The following is a 13,115-nucleotide window of genomic DNA, read 5'->3' as shown; positions in this document are numbered from 1 at the left end:
AAAAGGGGTCCCTTGGGTACCCCCACGGGCCCTATTCAGAAGGCTCTGGGTGAAGGGGGGCCTGCTACTGGCCCCCAAAGTCAGATTCCGACAGCAGAACCGTGTCGAAACATCCGATTGAGAAAGACTGCCTGAATCTGACATCGGAAACGCAGATCGTTGACCTGTACAAGTCCGCTCCAACTGACTCCATTCCTCCAAATGCCATTCGGAACTGAGACAGAAAGCCTGAATGCTTTCCGAACATCATAATCATTCGTTCAGAAAGCTTTGCGAATCGATCAGAAAGACGGATTCCGAATCAGATTCAGCAGACCTGAATCCGATTCAGAGCCTTTCAGATCGACATCCTAATTGAACTCTAGGTCTGCACTCCTCCTTCCATCTCAGAGATATCTCACTCAACAGGTAGGATTTAGAGAAAATGTACAATTCAAAGGCAATGCATCCTAAAGTGGCAGAAATGACTCCCAGCTTTAAAGCCTCTATATGTTAATTTTTAAAGACCGTCAAAAGGGCCAAGTCCCAATACCTCAAGTAGATGATGTAGTCAGTGGACACTGGAGTTATGCCAAAAACCTATTCAGACAGAATGACTCACTTGTCCTCTCACATGCATCACATGGCAACCCACCCTCAACAGCATTGCTAATGTGATGGAGGCAAATGGCCAAACCTCTCCATATCAGGTGTGTTTACCACACAGTGAGCACCACCTCCACCAACTACTTCTTCCACAACTAAGGAGCCACAGGAAACAACTGAGAATGAGAATGTGCCACACTTCAGACAACAATCATCAGGATTCTAATGTGTTGATGCAGCACTTTCCACCATGCAGTTTTATGGTGCAGATTCAGGTGCAGGCAGCACTTTAATGGATTTTTAGTTCGAGACTGAGGATGTAACAACAATTAATAATATGAAATAATGTAAAGCACATTTGGTCCCTCAGAGATGACAGAATATTAGATGTGCATCTATTGAGTAAAAAAATTATTCAATCAGACTTATTTCCTTTGAAGGGATATATATTCACTTAAAAAAACAAAGGTTACAGGGATGCTGTATTCAGGCAGATTTCACTTGTACAAATTCAGCAGTTGTAGTTACCTGAGCTAACTATAACTTACGCCACCGCAAAGCACACAGAGTAATGCGTGAAAGGGGCCCATTTTTACAAGGCCATTAAAAGTCAGGCAGGGGGACTTGTGGCCTTGTAAATAAGGGCAGGCATACTGTGCACCGGTGCGTCAAAAAAAGGTGACGTACCGGCTGCCCAATGGCCTTGCAAATGAGGCCCGCAGTGTGCATTATGTGTGACTGACAACATGATGACCAAAGGTAAAATTCCTCCTCAGTACAATTCAAGGAACCAATAACAGTCAGATCTGTGTTTTTTGAATGGATGTACTACCCTCCGATTATTTCTATATATAGATCAGTGATCATGGTTCTGTTCGCGTTGTGAATGATCTCTCTAACAAAGTGTGCACTGGGTGCATAATTGAAAAACACAGCACCATATTTACAAGCCCCTTGCGCCGATGGTGCATCACTTTTTATGTGATAAAAACGGACACAACGGTGATGCAAGGGGCTTGTAAATAGGCCCCCATATCTATGAGGCCACGTAAACCTTCTATACATGGCTTTGGATGACCTCATAGATATGGAGTAAGGCAAGGCAGAACAAATCACTGCGTTGCCTTACTCTATGCTCGGGAGGCATCTTATGGGCGTTGGGGTGAGTTTTCCCTCACAAAACTCATGGATTTCGACACTATCCAAGATTTACAAGATCCTGTAAACCTGAGGAAGAGCCAACTCCTGATTCCTCCCGAGGTGAGGCTTAACGAGCAGAAATATTTTTAGTTTCCTAGTTTTTCCTCCTCGGATTTTTCTGTGCAGGTTGGTGCCCCTTCCTACACAAAAACAACCCTGCAATCAACGAAGGTACCCTTGCACCAGTGGTGCCAGCACAGGGAGAAAGGACAGGAATGCACTGTATTGCATAAACATGGTGCATTCCTGCCCTTTCACTTTGGCGTAGGACAGGGCATCAAGGAGACTTGCTTTACTGTCGTACACCGAAATGCCGTAAAACGAAGGCCTTAGTGATCCTTGATGAGCATACGATACGTGTGAATGATAGTGCCTCATTTACGGGGATTTGGTGTAGGGCAGCGCAGTAAGTCAGCTTGCATTCCTGTCCTGTCCACCTGCAATGGCGCCGTTGCGGCGGGCTTGCACCAACACAGGCATCCTTGCACGATGGTGCAAGTGTGCCTGTGTTGTCTGCAGGGTTGTTTTTGTGCATGAAGGGTCACCTTCCTGCACAGACAACAATCCTAAGAGGCATTTAAAGAGGAAAAACAAGGAGGTATAATGCTATTTCTCCTCGTTAAGTGGCCTCATAGATGTAATTTTTTAATCTGCGCCACCGGAGCGTCACAAGAAGTGATGCTCAGGGGGCGCTAGGGGCTAATAAATATACCCCAGGTTCACTATATGCGTGATTAGTTGAGCGATACATCTTTTGATTTCAGTTACGGTCCCGCAATAGGTGTTTGTAAGCAGTTGAATATCTGTGCAATAGCAAAAACACAGTGATCCTCTCAGTGTAATGATCCTTTGTCCTGTGTCTTCCTCTGAAATGATTGAAGCTTGTACATTTGAAAAATCTTTGAAGAATGTCCTCCTTACGGCTGAACACGAAATGGAAAGCCTGGAAAGCCGCCACATGTGAATTAGCAGCAGTCGTGCAACTGCCCTGCATCCAATATTAAAAGGGCAGCATGTGCATTCCCAACTCAGGTCTTTAAACATCCGACAGCATCAGTGGACATTAATCAGTGTATTTGAGAAACATCAAAAACTGTTCCAGGCAGTTCACAGAACGTGCAATACATCAGGACGAGCCCTATGTGCAAAGGGATCCGTCGCTAAAACCCCCCTGATCATCGCCTCATGGACACACGCTTTAGTGATTACATCAGCAACACATGCATTGAGCCTCTCTGCACCAACCAGCTCGTGATTTCATTCTTCACGGAAGACTATCATCGGTTTCACCGTGTAATGCTTGTAATATTTCTTGCTCTGCCCGACAATTCTGTCAGTAGTGACACCACTTAATTCCAGAATTGTGCAATGATTTCCGCTGTCCCACGTCTTATGGTGGAAATCGGGGTTGGTGAGTCCTTGTAGACAATGAACCGTCCAACCTGGGTGCATTTTTGCTGCTTTTTATGTGTTGAACAGGTTAAATGCATGTAATTAAGTAAATATAAGTGGAGGGTCTCTTGTGACTTTCTTTGTGTAGCTTAGGATGTCTGCCCATTCGTTTTCTCTTTGATGCCCACAGGAGCTTCTCCTCCCCTCAAGTTTTAAAGTTATCTACGTTGCAGTAAAGCTTACGGAACAGTGTGTTAATACAGAGTGGATATTGCATATCCTCCAGTACCAAATGTGAATACAGCCCCAGGGCATCAGTTCTGGTGGGTTTGTTCTGGTCATTCCATATTAGCCTGGTAGCTCTAGCAATGCGATGTGTGCGATAAAGTGTCCAGCCCAATCCCATAGCTGTTCCTGAGTGAGTCATGTGTATGCAGTGTTCTGTTGGTGTACGCATCCCCTACAGTCAGTAGCCCTGCCTCAGTCCATGTCTGAGTATTGTGGTCCCTTAAATTCTGGGGGACACCATGTAAGACTCTGAGGACCGTCCATGATCTATCTGCATGCTTAGACAGCCGAAATGCCTCCCCCAGTGCCTAAGCGCTTAATGGGCTGCAGGTGGTTTTTAGTCAAAAAGGCATTATATACTTCTTTCTTGCTATCCCAGCATGGGCTAGGGTATCTCATTTCTGAGTCAGTTAAATGAAAATGCATTCAGTCTGTCTTTTGATCTCTAGCGACCTATCTTAATTTCTTCCAAAAATCAATATGATTACTGTATTACTGTGTATGGCGTGATTGCTTTTTTTTGCTGTGAGAGGTAGGTATTGAATGGTAATTGTTACACAGGCCAGTGCTTCTACAGTAAGTTGCACAAGAGAGTATGAGAAATTAACGTTATGCTATCGGCTTACATGGGCTTCTGCCCTGTCTTAATGACACCACACGTACAAAACACAGATATCAGCTCACAGTAGTAAACCAGCATTTCAGAGTCACAATCTTGGAGTTTACATGAATATATCATTAGCATTACCTCCCACCTAAAGATGGCTGACGAGGTTGTAGATCCGGTGTGTTGACTCCGAGTGGGACACACCACGACCTTTGTGGGAGTGGCTTAAGGCCTGCAGCAATGAGACGCTAAGCACGACGGGGCATATCATCAAGGAGGCATTATAAAATTATCAATGCATTTGCGTCCGTTTTCAGACGAAAAGCAGCAAACATTTTATCGCCTAATCAGCAAGGTCACGCTATCGCGTGAATCCTTGCATTATTGTCTGTTTACTGAACGCCCAGCTTAGCATCTCTAATGAGAGGCAAAGTGGGCGTTCCTGCCCTGACATAACTGGAGAAATGCCGCTAAGTGACATTTCTCCAATTATCAATGGGCACGCTAACCTGCAGAGCGACAAGCAAAGTAGCGATAACCTCTGTTATAGCTGCTTTCCTTACGCCTGCTTCAAGACTGACTTAGCCATGATGATCTATGTAAGGTGGATATCATGGCTAAGTATGCCTTGCCCTATCATCAATCTAACGCCAAACTTTGTGAGATTTCTCGCTGGATTCTAATAGAACGCTATCTCAGCGTTAAAATTCCACGTTACCCGGCGATAAATATCCTAGCGCTAAGTGCGCTGAGCGATAATTATCGCCGGTCTTTGATGATATGCCCCAACATTGTTTACTCCACCTCTCTGAATTGTGTTTCTGAAATATCTGTTCTTTTCTTGCAGATGGACCTATATGCCAGGTTATGCATTCACTCCTTGCTGTTTGGAGGTGCTCTTGGCATACATATTAATGTTTATGGTAGGCATCTTTGTATACATATTCCTTTTCATGGGCTAAATAACTTTTTAGGATGGCCGATGCAATTCTGCGACACTTTATTGAAACCCTTATAGTATGGGTGTAGGTGCCAGTCACAAAGGATGTTACAATTCTTGTCAATGCTCTGCTCTATGCGAATACCTCCAAGATGTCCATCACGTTGTCTTCACGAAAGGATGAGTATGGGTAAAGTGGTGCCTTCCAGTTGTGAGGTGTGAGCAATTTACACGCTATGCAGGCCACTTAAATAGGGAGCATGGATGGGTTTTTGGCTTCACCGGGACTGGTACATGGAGTACCAGATGCATGGTTGTCTGCAGTCTATGGCACCTACTCTACTAAGTGTTATGGCGAGATGCGGGCTGGGATAGCCCGTTACCCAGCACCTTGTTCGGCTTTGTCACTTTTTTATAGCCAGAACAGGCGGGCAGTTATCAACACTGTTTTATGGCTTTTAAACCAAGCGATACTCTCTCTCCCTTCAGAGATTGATTGTGCGCATATAATTTGTTGTTAACATATTGCTCTCAGTCTGGACTTTGGGGATCCATTTAAAGGTCTTGCAGAGGATGCAGAGGGTGTTTAAGCATGTGGAGGACACGGCGTTGATCTGTCGGGTCATGGTGAGGGAGGAGTCAAATATGATGTCCAGCATATCTGATGAAGGATCACTGCTGGATTTGGCACTACTGGGCAACAAGGCACTACAATATTGTTGATCTTTCTCAAATCATGCACTATCCTGTATTTTCCGCCAAGATTTTTAAGTCCCATTATTGGCGAATTACAAGGACTACTCAATATTTCTTTTAAAATGCCCTGTTTAATTATTCGGTCAATTTCTGGAGCAACTCCTGCTTTCATATCTGGACTCATTTTATATTGTCGGTTGTTTGGACAAACTGCACCTTCTTTCACTGTCACTTTCACTGGATCAACATTTGACATTAGCCCAATATCTTTTCCTGTAAAATCCCACACTTCTGGATTCACTGTTGTTTTCAACTCTTCTGGTAATTCATTTTCAGTCATCAGGGAATACATCTAATCTATTTCAGTGCCTTGCTTAGCTAACATCATTTTGTATACAACGTCTTCATCAGTTTGGAAAGCAACACCATCCGGTGTGCATTAGATCGTGCAATTCATTTTGCACAGTAGGTCTCGTCCTAACAGATTTACTGGACTGGATTAACATACTACAAACCGGTGCATGTGTTTAAAATTTCCAATATGTACTTCCATTGCTTTTGTGATTGGGGTTCTAATCTGTTGATTCGACACTCCTACAACTTGGATTGAGTCTCCCGAGAGGGGTAGGTTTGGGATGTCTGCTGTTCTCACAGTAGACTGGGTAGCACCAGTATCCAGAAAAGTGAAAGCACTGCCTTCCACTTTCCAATCGATAAATGGTCCTAACTGATCTACCGGCAAGGATGGCCAAGCACGAATTCCTCTCCCCCTCAGGTACCATCATTGCGCGTAATCCATTTCTTCATCATCATTCTGTAGAAAATATTGTGTAACCACAGAATTTGTCTTACCACTTTCTCCTTGAAATCCGGCGCTTGCATTGTATTTCTGAGGGTTCACAAAGTTTGGCATAGGAGCTGGTGGCACCTGATACTGTGGAGTAACTACCTGCTGCAGCTGATTCATAACCACTTCATTCTGCATCTGTGGATTTAAATATTGATTTGGCCCATTATTATTCTGAATGCTCTTACACTCGTTCCTCCAATGTCCAAGCTTTCCGCAAGCATGACAAGGAAACTTCTTCTTTGTTTCCTCTCTATTCACTCGATTTCTTACTCTACTACCATTCGCCACTTGATCATTCTGATTCTGCTCTTTCACCTGATTATCAGTCTGGGTGTTCATTTTATTGTCCTGCTGTTCTGCCAATTTCACTTGCACCCACATCATTTTCTCCTTTTATTTTATACACCTTGCCTCAATATCATCCCCACATACTTGGCATATTTCAAAACGTCGTCGATTGACTTACTCTGCCAACACAACATGTGCTGTTGAATCATCTGACTAATCTCCTGTTTCAGACCATACACAAACCGATACACAAAATGTCCCATATCCTTATAACCAATGTTCTCAAAACCAATATACTGCTTAAACACTTGTAACAACCGCTCATAATATGCATGCACAGACTCATTTAGCTCCTGAGTTGTTCTATCTTTCTTAACCCAATCTGTTTCTTTAGAAGAGATTTTACCTTTCAGAAAAGTAATTACTTGGTGATATTTCTTCATCACCTCCTCTGAGGGTGCTCCTGTTTTCGAGTCTCTAGCATACTCCTCATTTGGTCAATCAATAGTAATATTATACTATGTCCATAGGTCAGCTGGTACCACAATATCAAATAAATAATCCAGATCTTTCAACAAAACCTTCAAAACATTCACAAACCTTTCAAACCACTCAAATAGTTTCTCTCTTAACCTAGGGAAATCGTTTGTAAATGACAAAACGCCTTGTCTGTTCCATGGAACATTAACATAACCACCACCAGGAACTTCTCTCATGGGACACAATCTCTCTGCTTTTTCTGAATCTTTTAGCACATATGCTGATGATGTTCCCTTTACTTGTGCATCCTCCTTTTTCCTTGTCCACCTAGTCCTCCACTTATCAATGTCTCCCCACTTCTGCAAAATGTTAATTAACTCTTTTATCTGTAGTCTTTTACCAGACACATTCATTTTCTCCAAACCCTTGCCAGTAAACTCCACTCGATATGGTTTCTGTAATAATTTAGATTTCCCTATATCCACTCCAATCTCTGAAGCAAGCTCTCTCAAACTCTCATGGAACAGCCTTGATTTTATGGTTATACTCCTGCATATAAACAACAACTCTTCATCATTATAAAGATTCAACCTTTCTACTCCCACATTTCCAGCTATCATCTCTTCCAAGTGTACTTTCAATCTGTAAATGTCTAAAATCTTTGTTTTTGAGCTTTGTTTTTCTATTCCCTGTGCCCACCTTTCTAAATCTTCTGGAGTGACTGCTGTCATATTTCTAGTTCCTAAAGGTACCATTGACTCCTTTTCTTTCAAACTTCCAGGTGTGGCTCTTTTTGGTGTTTCAATTACAGGTTCTCTTATTGGAAGGTCCATTAATGAAATGACTGAATCGCACTCACTGGCCTGATCATCGGATATTATTAATTCTTTTCTGGGATTACTCAAAAGAATTGTTACTGCTTGAGATTTTGGGCAACTCATTTTATCTCCATATAACGGGATAACATGACCTATAGTCACTGGTAATGTCAATGCGTCAGTATTTAAATTCAAGTGACTTCTGTACTATTTCCTCCCTAGTTTTATTTAAGACCTCTCTCTCTTTATCTTGTGGCACCCTATTGACTGATGTGTCATGTAAAGTTTGGGGAAATAAAGGTGTTCCCATTACCGGTACACTTGGGGTGACTCTTCTGGGTCCTTCTTGATACGGTGGAGGGTTTTTAGTTAAAATATCCTCCAACAATTCATCATCTGATTCACCATATCCTGTCACATTCATGTGTTTTGTTTTCTCCTTACACTTGCTCCCTGACTGTTCCTCAGCCATTAACACTGGGGATAAACCTTCCGATACCATAGCTCTTCTCCATTGCTTCATCTGACCTTCTCGGGATTCATGCAAATATCTGGGGAAAAATCCTTTATATCTTCCACCTCTTCATTTCTCTCATTCAAATGACTCAGTCTCCCACTCTTCTAAAGCATCACATTGAGTTAACCTAGGTCTTGGTTCCAAATCATTAATTCTCATTCTCAAATACTGAAGAATTCTCCCATTAAAGATACAATTTTCTGGGAAAGCTAGAAGTCCATCTCCTTTTGTATATTCTATCCAATTCTCTAATTACACACAAGTATGATATCCTCTTTCCATCATCATAAAGGACGCAGGCGTTTTCGGTGGCGGAATAGGAATTTCCCCTCAACGGGCGAGAATTAATCTCCAACAACGAATGACGTTTCATTCGTTGTTGGAGATTAACTCTCGCCCGTAGTTTGATTTGTTGTGCTGACTACCCGGTTCATGGTTGGCATTTAGTGCCGCTCGCCTGTTCACAAACTGTTGAACAGTTCTTCCCCTTCGTTTGAGCTCACAATCCCCTTGTTACAAAAGAACCGTGTTTCGTGAGGACTCCGTGTTACCAACCCAAGAAAACAATCATTCTTTGATCTTCTGTGCAATTCATTTCACAGTTGACATCCTGTTAGAATAACCATACCCCTCCAATCAATTTGCCTTGACCGTCCTTGAAATCCTAGGGCCTCCTCCTCCACAGTCCTGATGAAGACCCGCTTGTGACACTCCACCAAGCGCCCATAGGGTTGAAACGTCGACGATCTATTGTGGCACAGATTGCAGGACATAGTTGTTACCAACTATTTAATTTGTTTAACTTACTTGTTACTGCATTTTGAATCTGGCTTTTCAAAAACAAACCACATCCTCCCACCCTCACCTCACTGCACTATGTATTTATACCACCACTGAGCACCACTATCTCACTATTTTGTATCACTGTATGAATTTGGAAGTATAAAATTCTGCAATGTGTTTCTGTTTATCGAATGTTATCAATTCTGATACATAAATCAATGAAAATCCTTTCTCTGTGTTCTTGTTCCTCTTTCCCCTTTTGTTCAAGAAATGTTTTTGCTTTCAGAAATGTATTATATGTTATGCTGAAGTAACTACGGCTAACTACAATACGCATTGTTTCTACCCAAGGGAACCATTGTTCTTTATACGTGCCTGCGCCTCAGCAATTATTAATGTCCAGGTACAAGGCACATTGTGGTTTGAATTCGTTTACCCCTCTGCTATAATAAAAGGTCCAAATTGGTTTATCCCTCCGCCATAACAAAAACAGTTGCCAAAGTGGTTTCTATTGACCGTTTTCTTGAACAGCGACTCTTACAGTCTGCGTTACCAGCACTACTTAAGAAAAGTGTAACCAAAGTCCTGATGATGACCATTACTTAGACTGGTCGAAACGCCGTTGACCTAACAGAGTTAATCGTGGCCTTCATAGGGTCAATTGTAACTAATATTGAAATTGTATTTATATTTATTTGAATTGAATATAATTTTGACCCCTTATAGTTACTTTGTACTTTATTGTTGCTCGCCGTCTCACGCTGTCTACATCACTTTTGTCACTGCGCCGTTCACTGTCACTAACACGACCAGTGCACATTTAATTATGTTTGGTTACTTCAATATATTTGTAATGTAGTGCTGTTTAACTACCTGCAAATAACATACTGCCTATTTTAATTTCTTTGGTCTCCCTTGTTTGTTTTTTCCTTCCCTTGATTTGATTAAAGCATACTGTTTAATGGTCCTTATAAATGATTACCGCTTGAGACATTGTTGTTTTGATATATTAGTTTTACACACAACTGTTTTTAATACTTGTTAGTGAGTTAAAGGAGAGGATTTCTTCTGAGCAAGTCTCTTTTCTACGAGTCCTTGCTCCAACACTGGTGAGAGCCACTTACGCCATCCCACCCTGGATTCACCTGAGTGTCTATTTAAAAAATGTGTAGGTTTTCTGGATTTCTCTAGTTGCTATCTGAGCTACAAACTAAAGTGTTTTGCTACCAACTTTGAAAATAACAGGTCAGTTTTCAGTGTAAAAATGTGATGTGTCAATGTTGCTTTTTGGGCGCCTTTCCAATTGCAGGCAGTAGGCCTACCCTCAAAAGTAAGGAACCGTTTTTATTAGGAGACTTGGCATAAAGCAATGATTGGAGAAAAACTGTGATTCCACACAGATTCCAGGACTTTCCATCACAGATATTTTAAGAAAATATTAGTTCTATTAGCCATCGTTTGAGGTTTGCAAGGGGTTCTCCAACTTGACAAAAGCCACAAATGTCACCCTACCCTGATATTCCACTGGCTGTCTAGTTTTAAAAAATGTGCAGTTTTGCTAGGTTTCCTTAAATGCCAGCTGAGTTAGGGCCTAAAGCCAACATTGCAAAAAAAAGGTTTGTTTTTAGTGCAACATTTTTATGTATCCATGTTGTGTACTGGACCTCTCACGGGCACTAGCCAATCCACACAAGTGAGGCACCATTTTTATTGACTGGTGACATTTGTTATTACCTATTGGACTTTCTACCTTCCAAATTTAAGCCAGTGCGGAAGAAAGAAGACATTTAGAAAAATTCCCTCTGAATAACGTTCTAGCCTCTGTGCCAACAGATTCAGAGATGTGCAAATAACCACTGTTCCTAAAATCCATATCTGTTGTCCATTTCAGAAATAAATAGGTTTCCCTTTTTACCCATTTTTCACTCTAGATATTTTACCATATAAATTGATCTATACTCGGGACACAATGAAAACCATAGTATGATGAACCTTAGTTGTTGGCTCTGGGTGACTTGGGTTCTTGGACAACCTACAAACTCTATATATACTTGCAAAAAGAAGGGTCTAACTGACATAATGGTATACTGCTTTTCTAAAATTGCAATAGTTACAAGTAGTCACAGTTATACGGTTAAAAATGTTGTTAGAAATAGCTTTTTTCCTTCTCATTTTCACAATTTGTTTACTTTAACAATTTCTTTGGGAAAATCATGAGATATCTAAACAATTGACCCCTTTTCAATCTTGTCTACTTTTCAGAAATCTATAGGTTTCACGCTGTTTTCCACCATAAACTGGAAGTCAGTCAAAAGCACAAACATTTGGAAAAACGGGCTACCTCTTTGAAAAATGCTGAAACTATGGTAAAGAAAATAGGTTTTTTGTGTGTTCCTGAAAGCTGAGAAGATGGTGACCTCATGGACAACAAACATTTGGTTAATGTTATTTAAAAAGTAAATCCAGACACTTTAATGCAGAGCACTTTTTTCCTATTTTTCCTAACAAATTCAATATTCAAGTATATTTTGGGTATTTTTTGGCCCCTCTGGAGAAATGCACAAGCCCTGGCTACTTTTAGAATCCATGAGATTTTGGGAAAAATGGAAATGAAATTGGCATGGAAACCTTATTTGGAAAAACGTTATGGAGGCCTAAGCGTGAACTTCCTCAACTAGCTTAACCATGGCTCAGATCTGAGGTGAAAAAGTCTCAGCAACTAAGGGGTCAAAAATGCTTTCAATGCCATCAAACCTCAAGCATACCACACATGGTGTTTCATCATACATGTAATTCCATCAGTGTGTCTCTATTGGAAATGAATTAGGGACTAGAGGATTCCCTCTGTACTAAAAAATATCCCCAAAATCTACAACTGTATTTTTGATTCCATTTGACAGGAAGTTGTTTATAAGACGTCAACATGTTAACATGTTTGGTGAGGAGACAAGGCTTAATTTCTGCATTCCTCTGCGATAGTTTTGTATGTGTGTAGACTCATTAGTTGTAAAGATACTCCTCGTAAAATACCGCTGTGAATAGTAAACAATCATAAACGTACACAAAAATGTACGTTTACCTTTTTGTCCTGAGTGAGGAAACACAGGGTCAGATGTGATCGGGTGTGGATTATTACTGTGGAATTCTGGTCCAATCAACTCCTAATCAGGCAGATAGTAAGCAATGTCATAAATGAATATATGTGAAAGTGAGCACTACTGCATTACAAATGCCAGCATTGGAAGTTCTGTTTCCCATAAATCGTGTACTGGCTGTAACTGGCAAATTGGGGAAATCGTAGTCTACTAATACTCATTCTTAAATTATGATATTTCATTATATACCCACTATGAGAACTTTTTGTGAATGAAAATGATCAATGGAATGCAGCAGTCATTGTGCCTGTAACAGTGACAGCATGATCTTTTTCATTATGAGACCTCACATACCATCTGTCTCCTCTCCCATATGTCATATGTAATGACATGATGAGTTTAAATCAATGTTTGTAATCAAAATGTATTGAATGCACAATTTAAGATGTAATATTCACATTGGGAATGGTTGGGAATGTCATGGTGAATTCATAAAGGAACTTAGGTCAAAAACCCTTTACACACCTGTTGTCTAAATGCATAGCCATGTGGGAGAAACCTTCACTAGCAGGTCCC

General features: G+C 41.1%; 1 protein-coding gene across 5 annotated transcripts in view; it reads right to left on the bottom strand.

The window, feature by feature from the left end:
- Window positions 1–13,115, bottom strand: part of LOC146809192 (uncharacterized) — a 223,121-nt gene that overhangs the window by 111,808 nt on the left and 98,198 nt on the right. For 2 of the 5 annotated variants that reach the window (XM_085614307.1, XM_085614305.1), the window contains exon 1: window positions 6,561–6,690. The exons of the other annotated variants lie outside the window; for them this stretch is intronic. Coding sequence is in view for 1 of the 2 variants with exons in the window: in XM_085614305.1 (XP_085470431.1) it covers window positions 6,561–6,590 (30 nt within the window). In the remaining variant the exon portion in view is untranslated. Of the gene's footprint in view, window positions 1–6,560; window positions 6,691–13,115 lie in introns of those variants that run through there. 5 annotated transcript variants of the gene reach the window in all.

Source organism: Triturus cristatus, chromosome 7 (assembly GCF_964204655.1).
Source record: "Triturus cristatus chromosome 7, aTriCri1.1, whole genome shotgun sequence".
In the NCBI taxonomy this organism is placed as follows: Eukaryota; Metazoa; Chordata; class Amphibia; order Caudata; family Salamandridae; genus Triturus; species Triturus cristatus.
The sequence above is the reverse complement of the archived record's forward strand: the minus strand, read 5'-3'. Positions and strand labels throughout refer to the sequence as shown.